The sequence below is a fragment of the Geotrypetes seraphini genome, chromosome 5, assembly GCF_902459505.1.
Source record: "Geotrypetes seraphini chromosome 5, aGeoSer1.1, whole genome shotgun sequence".
Classification (NCBI taxonomy): Eukaryota; Metazoa; Chordata; class Amphibia; order Gymnophiona; family Dermophiidae; genus Geotrypetes; species Geotrypetes seraphini.
This window is the reverse complement of record NC_047088.1, coordinates 62263510-62278414: the sequence shown is the minus strand read 5'-3', so window position 1 is coordinate 62278414 and position 14905 is coordinate 62263510. Positions and strand designations below refer to the sequence as shown.

Genomic DNA, 14905 nt, shown 5'->3' with positions numbered 1-14905 from the left:
TATTCTATAAATGGCGCCATTTAAAGGATAGCGTATGGTGCCAGGATTTGCGAGCACTTTTGGGCACGAGGATTTACACCAAGTATAAATTCTTATGCCTAATTTATGAGTGGATCTCCCTTATTCTATAAAACTACACATAAATTCAAGGAATACCCCTGATCCACCCATGACCCTCCATGGCCACGCCTTCTTTTCATGTAACCCTTATGTGCAGATTCAGGCACCTAACGATTTGTGCACAATTTTCAATTAATGCCAATTAGCACTGACAGTTGATTAGAGCCCAATTACTGGTGCTAAATAGCTCATCAATTAAATTGCATACATGCCCATATTTGTGCACACGATTTCGAACGCCATATATAGAATTACGCTGCTTGCCTACCACATAACTGAAATATAATTGTGTTTCCAGTAATTTCTTTAAGATGATACCTTTTTAATATACTAACAGTACAATTTTTGATTAGCTTTCAAAAGGAAATACCTTCTTCAAATCAGAAATGAGCAAATGTTTCCTTCTGAAAGCTATAATCAAAAATATGTACTTAGTCCAATAGAGAGGTGGTATCTTATTTTCTTTTTCTCTATTTCTATTATCCTTAAAAATGAGCTAACACACCACAGTCCTTTAATGAACTTGACATGCCTTTTACTCACTAACCTCAGAAAGAAAACTTTAAAAAAATTAAAATGCACATATTTTAATTTTCATTAGTTAATAAACTCTTACCACAGGAAGTACTGTATTTCCCTTAGCCCTGCTTCACATCTTGTTGTAGACCAAAGCTATACTTGCTAAAAGTTCAAATGGAAATATACAGGGTTCCCTACGTTAAATTGAGTGAGAGTATAAAATACAGTGATATTCATGGATGTCATCCCAAGTGTGTTTTGTGAATGATTGATTCTGCCTGATGTAAGTGGCATATGGTGGGGTGGGGTGGGGTGGGGGAAGGAGAGGTTTGGGAAAGGATATTACACCTATATGTTTTACATGTTTTGCATTGTACCAAAGAAATATGGTATGCCTATTCTTGCTTTATTACCTGAAAAACACTCAAATAAAATATATCTTTTTAATAAAAAAAAAAATCTACAGGTTTCCTTCGTAGATTAACAGTTTTATGTGTACTGATATTCAAGACTCCCATCTCAACATCTCGTTACCTCTTTTCCCTCAAAAAAAAAGATTAATTCCAGTATGATGTAGCTCTTTATGCATAACAATGTAAACGCTATCCAAAGTCTAATGCTGCCACCTAGTGACATCAACATAAAAGTAACAACCTGGTGAAGATCCTACAAAGAAGCAAACTCACAGGAGAGAAATGCCCCAGTCTGAAAAGCTTATTTGTAATTCTGCTATTGAACAAGTTGAAAATATATTGGTCAAGAAATATAAAAGTAAGCAATTTTCAATCTCCTTGCTTTTAGCTTCTCGCTCCCTTTTCCTTTGGTTGCTTCTCTTAGACAGGGTCACAGGATGCAAATACTCAAGATGAGCCGTAGCTGCAAGCAATCTACACAGTCTGATTCTAGCTCTTAACACAAATGGATATAAAATTGACCCTCTATTTCTTGAGTGGCCTACTCACTGGCCTGTGCCTTTACAGAACAGGTTACCAGTGACACTAAGGCTTCAATACCAATTGCTAGCCTTTAAATGCCACTATCCCAGCAAGCTTCTAATTCATAGTTTATCCATTTTAGTGGGTGGAATTATCAGTGTGAGCTACATTTACAGCTATTTTATTTGATACTAGTCTTTAAGCCCGTTACATTAACGGGTGCTAGAATAGATGTCTGTCTGTCATTCTTTCTTTCTCTTTCTCTCCTTGGCTGCTATCTGTCTGAGTTTTGTTTTGTTTGTTTTTTCTCTCTCTCTCTCCTTGGCCGCTGTCTGTCTGTCTGGTTATTTTTTCTTTGTCACTTGATAGAGGACATGAAGGCTGCCAATCAAATGGAGCAAGCTTCATCCAAGGCAAGACGAATCATAGGTTGCATATGCAGGGGTTTTGTCAGCCGTAAGCCAGAAGTCATTATGCCATTGTATAGATCCATGGTGAGGCCCCACCTGGAATACTGTGTGCAATTCTGGAGGCCACATTATCGCAAGGATGTGCTGAGACTGGAGTCGGTTCAAAGAATGGCCACCCGGATGGTCTCGGGACTCAAGGATCTCCCGTACGAAGAACGGCTAGACAAATTACAGCTATACTCGCTCGAGGAGCGCAGAGAGAGGGGGGACATGATCGAGATGTTCAAGTATCTCACGGGCCGCATCGAGGCGGAGGAAGATATCTTCTTTTTCAAGGGTCATATGACAACAAGAGGGAATCCGTGGAAAATCAGGGATGGGAAACTACGAGGTGACACCAGGAAATTATTTTTCACTGAAAGGGTGGTTGATCGCTGGAATAGTCTTCCACTGCAGGTGATTGAGGCCAGCAGCATGCCTGATTTTAAGGCCAAATGGGATCGACACATGGGATCTATTCACAGGGCAAAGGTAGGGGAGGGACATTAGTGTGGGCAAACTGGATGGGACGTGGCCCTTATCTGCCGTCTATTTCTATGTTTCTCCTTGGCCGCTGTCTCTGTCTGGGTTTTTATTTTCTCTGTCTCTCCTTGGACGCTGTCTGTCTGTCTGGGTTTTTTTTTCCTCTCTCTCTCTCCTTGGATACTGGCTGTCTGTATGTTTTTATTTGCCTCTCTCTCCTTGACCGCTGTCTGTATGTTTTTCTTTGCCTCTCTCTCTGCTTGGCTATTGGCTGTCTGTCTTTTTTCTGTCCGTCTCTCTGGCCCTTTCTGTCTTTCTTTCTCTCTGTCTCTCTCCCTGGCCCCCTTTCTCTCTGCCTATCTTTCTCTCTGGCCTCCCATCTTTCTTTCTGTATGTCTCTCTGTCTTTCTCCCTGGCCCCCTGACTGTATTTTTCTATTGTGCCATGCCTGTCTCTCCATGGCCCCCTAAACAATTGACCCGCTCTCCCTCTCCCTCCACATTCCACCTGAACTTACAGCACTGTTATAAATATAATCTGTTATCTTCATCTTATCGTAACTTTACGTTGCTATTTATCCCCAACAGGTCCTGTCGGACATCACCTACTAAAATGTACATATTACATTTTCGCTCAGCAAATTGTATTTCTATACTATTGCCTCCTGAGGTCTCTGATCTCTGTATTTCCTCTGAATATCTACTTATTGTATTTCGCTGAATGTCCAGCACTCTTGATTGTAAACCGCCTAGAAGTCGCAAGATTGTGGCGGTATAGAAGAATAAAGTTATTATTATTATTATGTCTCCCCCACAGAGCAAATTGTTGGTTGGGTTTTAGAATCTGGGTCATGTATTCCTCCCTCCTGCCCAGGTGTTCTTGTTTAGGTTTTTGGTTTATTTTTTTTTACACATGGTGAATCCTGCGACAGGTAAAAATACCTTGGCCTGCTCAAAAGATGTAAAAAGCACTCATTTTTAATTTGGGTTGTCATCTCTCTCTAGCACTGTACCTTCTGAAACTTTTTTTTATTATTATTAATTGGAGCTGCGGAGGCGGAAGGCCCAATAAGCGAGGCCATATCTATTGTTGTTGTCACGGCTCAGTGTCATCTCTCCTCCCTGCGCCGTTGCTGTGGTGTCCACAACACCGGCGAGAGACGGGGACCGGCTCGAGTGCTGTGTTGTGTGTGGGGGGGGGGCGGGGGGGTTGGCAGGCGCAGGGACCGGGTTGCGCGCTTTCACACTCAGTAGGATTACGTCGCCCCCACCGCGGCTTGTGTGGTGCCTGAGCTGCAGATGCAAGGGGCAGGCTCGCGCTATGGGGTCATGCCTAGGATGACAGCACGGCTGGTGTAGCTTGTGTAGTACAGATCTGCAAGTTCCGCTGAAAGAGAATTTTATTTTTTAGTTCAAAACCGCCATCGCAGCTCCTCTCTTGATCCCCGCCTGAGTCGGAAGTCTTCTCCGACGCTGGTGAGGTTCGAGAGAGGAGCTGCGGCGGCAGCTTTAAGCTAAAAAATGAACTTTGTTGGGTAATTTCAATTTTTCCGGAGCGAGAGAGAGAGAGGTGCGTGGTAAGCGCGCATGCGCACTCTTGCCGGCCACAGCCCGACAGATCAGGGATCAGGGAACATGCGGTAAGAGTGCGCATGCGCGCTTCGCATTTTATTATAGTAGATACTGTCATTTTTAACAAAAAAGTTAAATCAAAGCAGTTTACAAAAATATAAAAACAATGGGCAATAGTTAGAATAAAGACAAACAAGGGAAATAGACAAACAAATAACAGAACTGGACACAAATATTGTAAACTTTTCCTTCCCTTGTTTGCAGCGTTTCCTCCCACCCCGCCGCACAGCCGAACCCCCACTGACCCTCTCACCACGAGACGACCAACAAACCTCCCTCCTAACAGCAGCGTTGGCAGCACTCTAAACAGGCTGCTTCGCGGCCTTCTCCCGCCGGGGCCTTCCCTGTGCTGCGTTGCTGATGATATCATCAGTGATGCAGCAGAGGAAGTCACCAGCAGGAGAAGTCTGTGAAGCAGCCTGTTTAGAGTGAGGCCAACGCTGCTGTTAGGAGAGAAGTTATGTCGGTCGTCTCGCGTTGGAAGGGATGGCGGGGTTCGGACAGGAAGAAGAGATGGAAAGATGGGAGGGTCAGCGGGGGTTCGGCTGTGCGGTGGTGGGGGGATGGAAAGATGCTGCTCAAGAGGAGATAGTCTTGGTCATTGTACTATGGTAAGACCAAATAAGTGAGTTCAGGACTTGAAATTTTAGGGATTTGAACTGTGGCTTGGTATGTGGTACCTGGCTGAGGACTGTACCTACGATGAGTGGAGTAAAGCAAGTTGGCAGTGGGAAGATATAAAATATGGGAAAACTCCCTGGATAGTTGCAGATGAAGATCTGTGTTGTCAGGATCCCAGTACTGTTTCTAATGGGGAGGGAGGAATAGAAACATGCTGCAGAGGGAAGGCACAAAGGTATGGGTGAGAAGGGAGGAAAGATGCTTCATGTGTGGAGGAGAGAAAGGAAAGAGGAAGAATTGGGGTGGAGGAGAGGAAGGGAGAGATGATCACTGTACATGAGAAAAATAACATATCCCCTGAAAATAAGCCCTAGTGTGTTTTTTAGACCTAAAATTAATATAAGACACTGTCTTATTTTCAGGGAAACACGGTATATCATTGCACTGGATAAAAAAAACTTTGAAATACTGCAGGTGGTCTCTCCTTAGCTGCTTCCTCATGAAACAGTTGGTCTTTCCTCAGAAGCTTCAGGAACACTAACACAGTAGTATAGTAGATGACAGCAGTTAAAGACCTGCACAATCCATCCAGTCTGTCCAAGAAGAAATTCATACCATATACCATCATATATGCTCATATATTCTTGATCTGCCCTTCTCATTTTCAAGGTACAGACCGCAGAAGTCTGTCTGGCACTGGACTCCCCAGCTACTAGAGTTACCAAAGCCTACTCAGCCCATCCCAAACTATGGTCTCTATCCTGATTATATCTAGAGAGAAGTCTGCTCAGCACTGGCCTTATTTCCCAGTCTGGAGTTACCATATAAGCATCACTAAGGGCTCATTTTACTAAGGTGCGCTAGCGTTTTTAGTGCACTCTAGCCGAAAAATTATCACCTGCTTAAAAGGAGGCGGTAAAGGGTAGCGTGCGTGGAATTTTAGCACGCGCTATGCCGCGCGTTAAGGCCCTAACGCACCTTTGCAAAAGGAGCCCTAAGTTTGTTTTGATTCCAGAGAAGTGGCCTGGTGGTTACAGCAGCTGCCTCATCACCCTGAGATTGTGAGTTTGATTCCCACTGCATCTCCCTGTGACTCTAGGCAAGCCACTTAACCCTTCATTGCCCCATGTAAACCACTTTCATTGCCTTTGAACTCGTATCCGAATCCCAGATCTCTAAACTCTGTCTCAAACTGAAATCCTGCAGTTGCATCCTGGATCCTTTCCCTTCCTACCTTTACGAAAATATTCCCGCGCAGGCCATCTCCTCTCTTACCAGGCTTATAAATTCTGATTTACTATCGGGCCTATTCTCCATAGAAATGGGACACATTGCCTTGTCCCCTCTTCTGAAAAAAGCCGATCTCGACCCTTCCTTACCATCTAACTACCGCCCCATAGCAAATATCCCTCTCCTAACTAAACTGCTAGAGGCCATAGTCGCCACCCAGCTCTCTTCTTACCTAGAGAGATTCTCCATCCTCCATACCTACCAATATGGCTTCAGACCCAGCTTCAGCACTGAATCCCTCCTAGTTTCCTTAATTTCTAAGGTGCAACAACTACATTCTTGTAACAAAATCGCTGTCCTATTACAATTCGATCTCTCTGCAGCTTTCGATGTTGTCCACCACGACATACTACTTTATCAACTTTCTGAGATAGGAATTGACTCCACCGTCCTAAAGTGGTTCTCAAACTTCCTACGCTCTCGCTCCTACACTGTCAACACAAATGGCACCATGTCCGTTCCTTGGACACCATCTTGCGGTGTCCCTCAGGGATCACCCCTATCCCCTATTCTCTTTAACATCTATATGTCCTCCTTGAAACTCCTCCAATTATCCCCCCTTGAAACAATCTACACATACTCTGATGACATCCTTGTCCTCCTTGAGACAGACCAGAACCTCACCAACCACCACGAGAACATTACAGCTTGCATAATGAGACTCCATTCCTGGTCCTTCTCGGTACAGATGAAATTGAATGAATCAAAACCAAAATTACTCTGGCTTAGCCCAAAATTAGAACACCTGCCCACCCTCTTCACACTACCCTCTGGCGCTGCACTGCAGCTTGAGTTCTCAAGCAAGATCCTTGGCATCATTATCGATTCTTCTCTCTCCTTTAATGACCACCTCAACTCCTTGGCTAAATCATGCTTTTTCAGCCTCCACATGCTAAGGAAAGTAAGATCCTATTTTTTGCCAACAACATTTCGCCATCCTTGTCCAATCCATCATCCTCTCCAAACTAGACTACTGTAATGCCATCTACTCAAGCCTATAAAAAAAAAGTCTTCAAAGACTCCAGCTAATCCAGAATACTGCAGCCAAGTTGATCTTTGCAAAACGCAAGTCTGACCATGTCTCCCCACTCCTAGCCAAACTTCACTGGCTCCCAGTGATTTCCAGAATCCATTTCAAATGCTCCTGCCTGGCTTTTAAGATCATTCACGGCATCCTTCCTCCCTTAATCCCACTATCTTATAATTCCTCGAGTCCTGACTCTTCCAGACCCGCCCAAAGGTATAAACTATCCTTCCCCTCTCTACACGGTATTCGCTATGCAGGCAAACTGGGAAAATCCCTTCTCTTCAGAATCACAGGTCTTTAGAACGAACTTTCTACCCCGCTGCGGAACCTGGACTCACTCCAATTATTCCGCAAGCAACTGAAAACCTGGTTTTTCACTTAAATGTAATTCTATCCCCTTATTCTTCTCTTCTATTGATAAGTTCATGTAAACTTTTTTTTTTTCCCCCCTTCTCTTCCTATATTTTAAGTTTTTGTAAACCGTGCCAAGCTCCACATCCGTGGAGATGATGCGGTATATAAACTTAAGGTTTAGTTTAGTTTAGTTTAAACCATCTCTGTAAATAATACTGTCATTGTTCCAGTCTCCTCTGCTTGCAACCTTGGAGTCATCTTTGATTCTGACCTCTCATTTTCTAAGTATATCCAACAAGCTGCTTAAGACCTGTCGCTTCTATCTCTTCAATATTACCAAAATTTGCCCCTTCCTGAGCACACTACCCGGACCCTTATCCAAGCTCTCGTAACCACACGCTTAGATCACTGCAATCTATTCCTAACTGGTATCCCTCAGTGTCGCCTCTCCCCCTTGCAATCTGTGCAAAACTCTGTGCGTGGCTCATCTTCTACCAACCTCGCTACACTCTACTTAAGTCACTTCATTGGCTCCCTATCTGCCATCGCACACAGTTCAAGATCTTATTGCTGACCCTCAAGATCTTATTGCTGCCCCTCAATATCTCTCCTCACTTCTCTCTTCTTATATACCTCCCAGAAAACTCCGTTCCTCAAATAAGTCACTCTTAACCTTACCTTCTACTCCACTGCTAATTCCAAACTTTGTTCCTTTCATTTAGCTGCCCCCATGCCTGGCATAAGTTACCTGAGTTTGTCCGTCAAGCCCCTTCCCTTCTCTTGATTAAAAGCAGACTGAAAACCCACCTTTTTGATATAGCTTTCAATCCTTAACCCATCTCCTCTGCTCTCCAACCCAGTCAGCTGATTAACCATTCCCCTTAACTGTATCCATGACATCTTGTTTGCCTGTCTTGCCTGTTTAGATTGCAACTTATTCTTTCGAGCAGGGACTGTTTTCTTACTCTTTGTGACTCTGTACAGTGCTGTGTGCATCTGATAGCGCTATAGAAAAAATTAATAGTAGTAGTAAACCACACAGAAAAAGCAGTATATCAAGTCCCATCCTCTTACCCTCTTTCTATATAGGAATCTTTTTGTGTTTTATCACATGCATTTTTTTAATTCTGTTACTGCTTATGTCTCAATCAGCTTCTTTTACTGAATCCATCTTTTAAGTGATAAGGAACTTTGATGAATCAGCTCTTTTGAAACAAAGAGACTATGGGTTTTGCTGTGCTACAGCGTTCAGCTTGAAAAAGTATGTAGAAGCATAAGCTTGATAATGACGTCTGTCCTGCTTCTTTATGATCTTGGCTGGCCGTGCCATATTAACCTTGGAAGAAGGCACATGAAAAAATCTATTAACCCTCCTTGAATCTCATCCCTGATTGGGATAATTCCTGATTTGTCAGGTGGTCCCTAGAGCATGTGAGGGATGTGAAACAGAACCAAAATGTAAGAAGGAGACGAGAGATATTGAAAGAGATTTCTTGAATGGCTAGCACATCTCTGAAAAAGGACTATTTATCAGTTATAAAATGACAGATTTGTGTGCTAAGCCACAGGAAGGAAGAACTCTGCAGCTGAATATCCTTTGGACTCTTACCAGACTGATACCGTCTGCGTGTACTGAAATAACCTGGAATTGACTCGATCCACTTAATGCTGCCTGAACAGCTGGAGAAAGGGTGAGGATGTAAATCTCCTTCAGATCTGGGATTAGTCAGTCACCAGTATTTTCTTTGCCAAAGGTTGGTTAATTCTGGAACAAGTATTAATTTAGCTAAAGAGAAAGTGGCTGTTTTATCGTTCCTATAAGGAAACTTTTCTAAATAATCATATAAAGTTAGATTTTGCACATATTTCTTATATTTACTTTAGTATTTCAGAAATATATTTGTGAATAATCATTAGAAGGATATGCAACTATTTTTATAACTTGCATACCAGATGTCTAAGTATTTTTGATATCTAATAAAATAATTTATAATTGGACTGTGCCAACCTTCTTTTAAATAAAGCAGAAATTAGAATCAGAGGGACATTAGGTACAGTTAGTCCTATTTGAAACAAGTCCAGAATAATTGCATGCTTACATTCCACATGAGGGCATTCCAGATATCCACTACCCTCTCTGTGAAACTGTACTTCCTGACATTACACCTAAGTCAAACCCTCTGAAACATCAATTCATGTCTTCTAGTTTTACTGCTTCCACTTCTATGGAAAATATTTGTTTATATATTAATACCTTTCAAATACTTAAACTGCTGTATCATAACTCCCTATCCCTCCTTTCCTCTAGGGCAGGGGTATCAAACTCAATCACATAAGGGGCCAAAATATAAAACACAGGCTAAGTCGAAGGTTGAATTTTTTTATTAAGATACTTACCCCCTCTGTCCACTCAAATCTTGCCCTCTTTATCACCCTTCTTTTTAAATTTTCAGCTACCTCTCAATTCTCCATCTTCTCTCAGTCCCTAGCTCTCCCATTTTACATCTCACTCCTTTCAGACCATTACCCACCATCTCTCTCTCTCTGTCCTCTGTTTCCGGCCTCATAAGCTCTCCCCCCCCCCCACACCCAATCTGGTACTGCTTTTAATACCCTCCTCCTTCATACTTAAAACACCCCCATACAAAAACAGTCCATGAGGCTTCCTCGGCCCAGCATGTCCTCCCCCTTCTCTCCGCACTGGTCCGATGTTGTCCTTACCTTCTGTCATGCTGAAAAATCTGCCGGCCTTGGAAGGATTCAGCAACATTGCCCGCAGCTCCCCTTCTTTCTTTCCGTCTGCTGTGGTCTGTCTCCAATGATGCAACTTCCTGTTTCCACCCAAGTGGAATACAGCAGATGGAATGAAGGAAGGGGAGCTGCGGGCAATGTTGCTGAATCACTGCCAGGGCCAGCAGATTTTTCAGCGTGACAGAAGGTGAGGGCGACATCGGACCAGCGCAGAGAGAAGAAGGAAGGCATGGTGGACCATGGAGAGCACCTAGAGCCTTGGGGTCGGGCCGTGAGAAGGGGAAGTTCCTGGACCACCCCTCCCTTGGTATGCCTCTGTCACGGGCCTTATGTTTGACATGTGTGCTCTAGGGTATATATTAGAGAGTTGCGTGGGGACAGAAATCCCACCCGTCCCCGTCAAAGTCCCACCCATCCCCGTGAGGAATCCCATCCGTCCCTGTGAGTAATCACTCCATCCCCACCCGTCCCCGCGAGGAATCCCCTTCTTCCCCACCCATCCCCATGAGAAATCCCCTCCGTCCCCGCTCGTCCCTATAAACTTCAGAAATAGTTATTTCATTTAATTATGCTACTGAATTAAAGGCTCTGGTAGAAACCCATTTACAAATAAGCAAAGAGACTTTATTAATTTGGAAATATTAATTGGGAAGAATACATACTTTGTAAACAGGTTTCTACCAGATCCTCTAATTTTTATAAATTTTTTTCAACACAACTAATATACTACTTTATCATAAAGCAAACAAATAGAATTTTTTTCCTACCTTTGTTGGCTGGTTTCCTCATGTTCTCATTCAATTCCTTCTATCCACTATCTCTCTTCTCTCTACGTCTTCCATTTGCTCTGTTACTGTGCCTCTCCCTTTCTCCCCCCTTACAAATTGGTCTGGCACCCATCTTCTTCCCTCCACTCCCCCCATAGTCTGGCATCTCTATCTTCTTCCCTGCCAGCGTCTTCGCCCCACTCTCTCTTCCCCATTTCCCTTCAGCGTCTTCTCCCCACTCTCTCTTCCCCATTTCCCTTAAGCATCTTCTCTCCACTCTCTCTTCCCCATTTCCCTTCAGCATCTTCTCCTCACTCTCTCTTCCCCATTTCCCTTCAGCGTCTTCTCCCCACTCTCTCTTCCCCATTTCTCTTCAGCGTCTTCTCCCTACTCTCTCTTCCCCATTTCCCTTCAGCGTCTTCTCCCCACTCTCTCTTCCCCATTTCCCTTCAACGTCTTCTCCCCACTCTCTCTTCCCCATTTCCTTTCAGCGTCCTTCTCCCCCCCATCTTCCCCATGTCCTGCCTGCGTCCTTCTCCTCCCTCCGTCTTCCCCATGTCCTTTCAGCGTCCTTCTCCCCCCTCTGTCTTCCCCAGTGCTTTCAGCGTCCTTCTCCCCCCTCCGTCTTCCCCATGTCCTTTCAGCATCCTTCTCCCCCCTCTGGCTTCCCCAGTGCTTTCAGCGTCCTTCTCCCCCCTCTGTCTTCCCCAGTGCTTTCAGCGTCCTTCTCCCCCCTCAGTTTTACCCATTTCCCTTAAGCGTCTTTTCCTCTCCACTCCACCTTTCCTCCCTTTCTCCCTCCCTGCCCCTTACCTTTGTGGCGCTTCCCCGCCCGCCCGACAACAGAACAGGCCCGGTCCGACAAACCTCTCTGCCCTGAATATAGCTGCTTTAAGAAGGTAATTTAGATTTGTGGCAACAGGGCAGGGAGGTTTGTCGGACCGGCCTGTTGTCAGTCGGTCAGGGAAAAGCACCACGAAGGTAAGGGGATCTGGCCGGCTCTGCAACCCCCCTCCTCTAAGGCTGCCCCAGGGCGGACCGCCCCCCCTTGGTACGCCACAGCCTTTAATTTTTCCTACCTGCCCTGCCGCAGCAAACAGCCGACCGGAAGTCTTCCCGATGTCAGCACTGACGTCGGAGGGAAGGAGGGCTTTGCTTAAGCCCTCCCTCCGACGTCAGCACTGACATCGTGGAAGACTTCCGGTCAGCTGTGTGCTGCAGCAGAGCAGGTAGGGAAAAGAAGACGAGCCTCATGGCTCGAGTGCATCAAACCCCGCAGGAACCCCCACGACCCTAAGGGGCGTCCCCACAGGATCCCTGCGACCCTAGGGGTGTCCCTATGGGATCCACACGACCCTAGGGGCGTCCCCACGGGGCAGCCTAGGGGGAACCTGCTGGTCCCGCGGGATTCCTGTCGTCCCCATTCCCGTGCAGCTCTCTAGTATATATATTCAGTTCCTCAAGTCTCTTCTCATATGTCTTTTGTTTCAAATCCCATATTTTTGTTGCTTTTCTTTGAACTGCTTAAAGTCTTTTTATATCCTTAGCAAGATGTGGCCTCCAAATCTGAACATAATACAGTAAAACCTTGGATTACAAGTAACTTGGTTTGCAAGTGTTTTGCAAGACAAGCAAAACATTTGATTAAATTTTAACTTGATATACAAGCAATGTCTTGCAATACAAGTATATACAGTATACACACATCACAACTGAGCTGATGGTTCTTCTCTCTCTGACGCTGCAGGAGTGTAGTGACTGCTCTAAACAAGCAAAGTCTTGCAATACAAGTACATATAGTATACACGCGTCACATCATCACAACTGAGCCAATGGTTCTTCTCTCTCCGACGCTGCAGGAATGTAGTGACTGTTCTAAATGAGCGAGTTCTTGCAAAACAAGTACGTATAGTATTTTGTATTAAAGTTTTTGGGTTGTGGAACAAATCATCTGAGTTTCCATTATTTCTTATGGGAAAATTTGCTTTGATATACGAGTGCTTTGGATTACTAGCATGCTTCTGGAATGAATTAAACTCACAAACCAAGGTTTTACTATACTCCAATAGGGGACACTACCATCTCTTTCTTCTGCTGGTTGTACCTTCTATGTAGCCTAGCATACTTTTGGCTACAGCCACCACCTTGTCACTTTAGATTATGAAGCAATACTGCCCCAAGGTACCTCTTCTAGGCTGTGCTATCAGTCTCTCACTTCCAACCTAGTATGCCTCCTTTGGATTTCTGCATCCCAAATGTATCACTTTGCACTTTCACATTAAATTTCAATTGCCAGTCCTTAAACCATTCTTCTAATATTTGTAGATTTTTTCATGTTTTCTACTCCCTCCCTGCCATTGTTGTCATAAAATATTATCCGAGCAGATAATTTTGGGTACCTACACTACTCTCTCTGCAGCCTGCAGGAAGCTACTAGTCCTGCTATAGCTGCACTGTCTGTGAATACTCCTGCCAAGGGTTTCTCTCCCTGCTGCAGCTATATTGTCTGTAACTGCTCCTGCTCAGGAGAGTCACTCTGACTCCCCTGTTACTCTCACTGCTATGGTGGCCCACTCTGCCCCCTCCACAGCAGCCCATACCACAAGAAGACTGAGCCTGCCTTCTGGGAGGACCAGCCGAAAAGGACAATTCCTGCTGCTGCATAGCATTGTAACTAGTGACTGATAGCCCCTCAGCAACACACACCACAAGGCTGAGGAAAGAAGAAGGGAAGACAAGATACTCTGCCTGTGCTTCTGCATCCCTCCCTCTCCATGCAACACCACTATTGTTAACACAGCCAATCCAAATTGGAGAGAGAGATTGTGATCCTACAGTGGCACTCAAGGAGAGGAGACATGATGGGGGTGGGGTAAGCGAATGGAAAAGGAGCAAGGAATAAGCCAGCATTAGCAGTTGTACACTGATACCTTAAAGCCCATTTAATATATAGAGAAGACACGGGACAAATTTCCCCTCGTTCCCGCGGGATCTGTCTCCATCCCTGTCCCGTCCCTACAAGCTCTGTCCTCCTCTGCACAAGCCTTAAAGTGTTCGAGGCTTGTACAGATGAGGACAGAGCTTGCAGGGATGGAAATGGATCCGACGGGAACACATTTGTTCCCGTGTCATTCTCTACTTCACACCTCTCGAGAGAAGGGGGGGGGGCAAAGGTCAATGTGAAAGTAAATGTTGATATTCAATCATAAATATTCTCATTCGCAACAAAAAAGCGGATATGTCAATTCGCAGGCATTCAACTATGCTCACGTTCTCAAACGCCAAGCATTTCTTTTTACACACAACCAGGATCCACCATCCACCCCTCTCTTTTGCGCTCGCCCGGCGATGCTGCATCTCACCCGCCATTCGAAACTCCCGCACTGCGCTCCACCCCATCCCATCTTACCTTTAAACTCATGCCTAAAATCACTCTCCACCAGGCCTGCCGACTTCCTTCTTCCGTGCCCCACCCCCTTGTGACGAAACTTCCAGTTTCTGGCGATTGAGGGAGAGAATTACGTCACAAGGGGGGGGGGCGGAACGTGGGCTAAGGAAATTTACAAGCTTTTGGATGACTTCAAAGACAGGTTGGGAAAGTGGGATTAGCATAAGAAAGGAGAGATGGTAGATAGGGGCTGGGGATATGGGTTGAGTGTCTCTCGCTGCAGACGTTGATACTAAACTAAACCTTAGGTTTGTATACCGCGCCATCTCCACAAGCGTAGAGCTCTGCACGGTTTACAGGGTTAGGTTGAAAAGGAGCTACAATGAAGGGTTATAGGAAAGGAGCTAGGAAGATAAAGAGGGCCAGGGAACCAAAAAGCGGGAAGTGTTACATTTTGAAAAGAACCAAGTTTTCAGGTGTTTGCAGAAGGATTGGAGGGAACTTGAAACTCTGAGCGGGGATGTGAGATTATTCCAGAGTTCTGTGGTTCTAAAGGGGAGGGATGTTCCT

General features: G+C 44.9%; 1 protein-coding gene across 2 annotated transcripts in view; it reads right to left on the bottom strand.

Annotated features, from left to right (window-relative positions):
- LOC117361578 (DNA-directed RNA polymerases I and III subunit RPAC2-like) overlaps nt 1-14444 on the bottom strand; it is a 40414-nt gene extending 25970 nt beyond the window's left edge. The window contains exon 1 of one of the 2 annotated variants that reach the window (XM_033947112.1): nt 14357-14444. In XM_033947112.1, the coding sequence (XP_033803003.1) occupies nt 14357-14368 (12 nt within the window). In that variant the 5' untranslated portion in view covers nt 14369-14444. The other variant, XM_033947111.1, reaches the window with a different exon arrangement.
- Between the last annotated feature and the right edge of the window lie 461 nt (nt 14445-14905).